This window comes from Cupressus sempervirens, chromosome 9 (assembly GCF_028749045.1).
Source record: "Cupressus sempervirens isolate cs-2001-9-10 chromosome 9, ASM2874904v1, whole genome shotgun sequence".
In the NCBI taxonomy this organism is placed as follows: domain Eukaryota; kingdom Viridiplantae; phylum Streptophyta; class Pinopsida; order Cupressales; family Cupressaceae; genus Cupressus; species Cupressus sempervirens.
The window spans coordinates 460,839,902-460,842,125 of record NC_143126.1 but is presented as its reverse complement, the minus strand read 5'-3'; the positions used below and the strand labels follow the sequence as shown (position 1 = coordinate 460,842,125).

The 2,224-nt window shown below is 33.0% G+C and overlaps 1 protein-coding gene across 1 annotated transcript; it reads left to right on the top strand.

Annotated features, from left to right (window-relative positions):
- The first annotated feature begins 1,304 nt into the window (after positions 1-1,304).
- Positions 1,305-1,649, top strand: LOC149539327 (uncharacterized). The gene has a single exon (XM_089802545.1). The coding sequence runs from the start codon at positions 1,305-1,307 to the stop codon at positions 1,647-1,649; it is 345 nt and encodes a 114-aa protein (XP_089658671.1).
- Positions 1,650-2,224: the final 575 nt, after the last annotated feature.

The following is a 2,224-nucleotide window of genomic DNA, read 5'->3' as shown; positions in this document are numbered from 1 at the left end:
CTTTAATGTAGATTTAGAAGGTGAATACTATAATATTTTCAATAAATAATGAAGTTTTAGAAAATTAAAATAAATCAAATAACAATTTTTCAACTTTTAGAAAAATCATGTACTTGGAATAGTCATTAAAGATATTTCTTCATGATATTATTTACTTTAAAATCCTATCAATCTTTATGTTTTAAAACAAAATTTATTCAATCCTTTATTTACAATTGAAATGTGTTCCCAAGATCATTATTTGGGAAGGAGAAATCAAATATTTTGAATTCATACAATTAATTAACATAATGATATTTATACATTAAATACTAATTATTTAAAATTCTAAAACAAGATTTACTCTCATAGAAATTTATAATTTAAAGACCCCATGACCACTCCATTATATTTTGTAGACAAACATAGAAAAATATGTTAAATCCAACATACATTGAATCTTCATAATGATATGTATACATTAATTAAATCAAAATTATTTAAAGCCTTAGTAATAAAACTATATTTACTATCAGTGAGTTGTCAACCTTGATAACTAAACCATATAAGTCCAATCAGCTTCTAGTAGTCCTTGAAATATAATATTTGGAAGGATTTTATTATTATAAATCTTAATATTTATAGGAAAGCCCCCCTTTGATTGCCCAATGCCCATACACTCACTTCTTCTTTGTTCTTATGTCTTGGGGTATGTTTTAATGTGGAGAAGAGTTTTTATGATGGAGGGCAAAGGGTCTTAATATGGGGATAGTGAGGAAGATTCCGAGAAGGTAGAGGGATGACTACTTAGACTAAGGAAGGTGCTGTCCACTCTACATATATAATTTGAAATGTTAGTTATTATGAAATCATATTTTAAAATAAACCAATACCAAATTGACTAGTATTCCAAGATTTTGAAAGGTTGGTAAATTTGGAGTAACAAAACCCTTCAATTTGATAAAACTTAATTTTTTGACACAAATAACAATAAAATAAATATTTCCAATAATACCCAGCAATTAAAGAAGAAATGAGAGATTGGAGTATCGGCACAGCAGAGTGCAGCTCCCAGTGTTTGTTTTTGACCAATTTAAAAACACAGCTCACTGCCATTATTTGGCTAATACCAATTGAATGACTGAATGAAAGATTTTTAATGACGTCCACTTCTGTTCTTTATTCCCACCACCAAGTTCTCTATAAAAACCCTAAAAGCCCTTCCATTTCATACCACTCTCTGGATTTGTTGCTTTTCTCTGCAAGGGCATCACCCTAGGCAGTGCATTTAAGGGCACTACCCAGAAGACTGCCTAGGGTTAAAGATGTGCCGTTTGCTGCCTTGCATTGGTAGCGGTGGAGAGACGAAGGTTCGAAACCTGACAGAGGGACCTTTGGATGTACAAATAAGGGTGGGTTCAACGCTCAGGAAGTCCTACACATTGGGGCCTGGATGTGCCAAGACGCTCAACCGCTGCAAGATACGAGACAACTATTCTCAGAGCAGTGGAAAAGGTGAGCCATATGTCTGGATTCACAGTTCCAGGGCCAACTGGGCCACCGCCAGGAAACAGTATCTCACTCTTGACGATCTCAAAGAATGCAATGAAGTTAAGATTTGTAACGACTCTGGCAAAGCAGCTTTCACTGTGCTCAAGATATCCAGATGAAAAACGTCTTAAGGTTTTTTTACCTTTGTTAAGCTCGTTTCGAAGACTGTAGTTTAACTTCTCATGGCATAAATTTGAAAATATGTTTTGGTTTTGATCTGCGGATACAGTGAGAAAGTTTTGTTTAGGGTTTTTCAAAATCTTAAAGAGAAGTTTCTGATTCTTTCTTATTTGGGCTTCGGATTATACGTTTGTCGTTAGGCATGTTCTGTTTGATTTAGTTTAGTTAAAAAAGAAAGTGTCACGAGGAGCTTTATTTCGTTCAGAGAAGTTTTGAATATTGATAAATATTTTTATGTGATTCAGTGGCAGTGAAGGGAGTAAAGTAATGGTGCGGGTGTTAGCTAAAGCTCTCGTTGATGAAGTATTTAATAATAAACTCTTCACTATTCGAAAAAGAATGAAGTGTAATAGTTTGAATATGTTACCGAAAGATAGAGAATCCAGTTTAGCTTACTTCAGATATTAGAGGAAACAGAGTTTTAGTACAGTTAGTTATGGATGCGTATGCTTTGTATTTAATATTTCAAGTTTGAAATGAAGAAGAAAAATTTGGTGCTGGAAATTATTGTCAT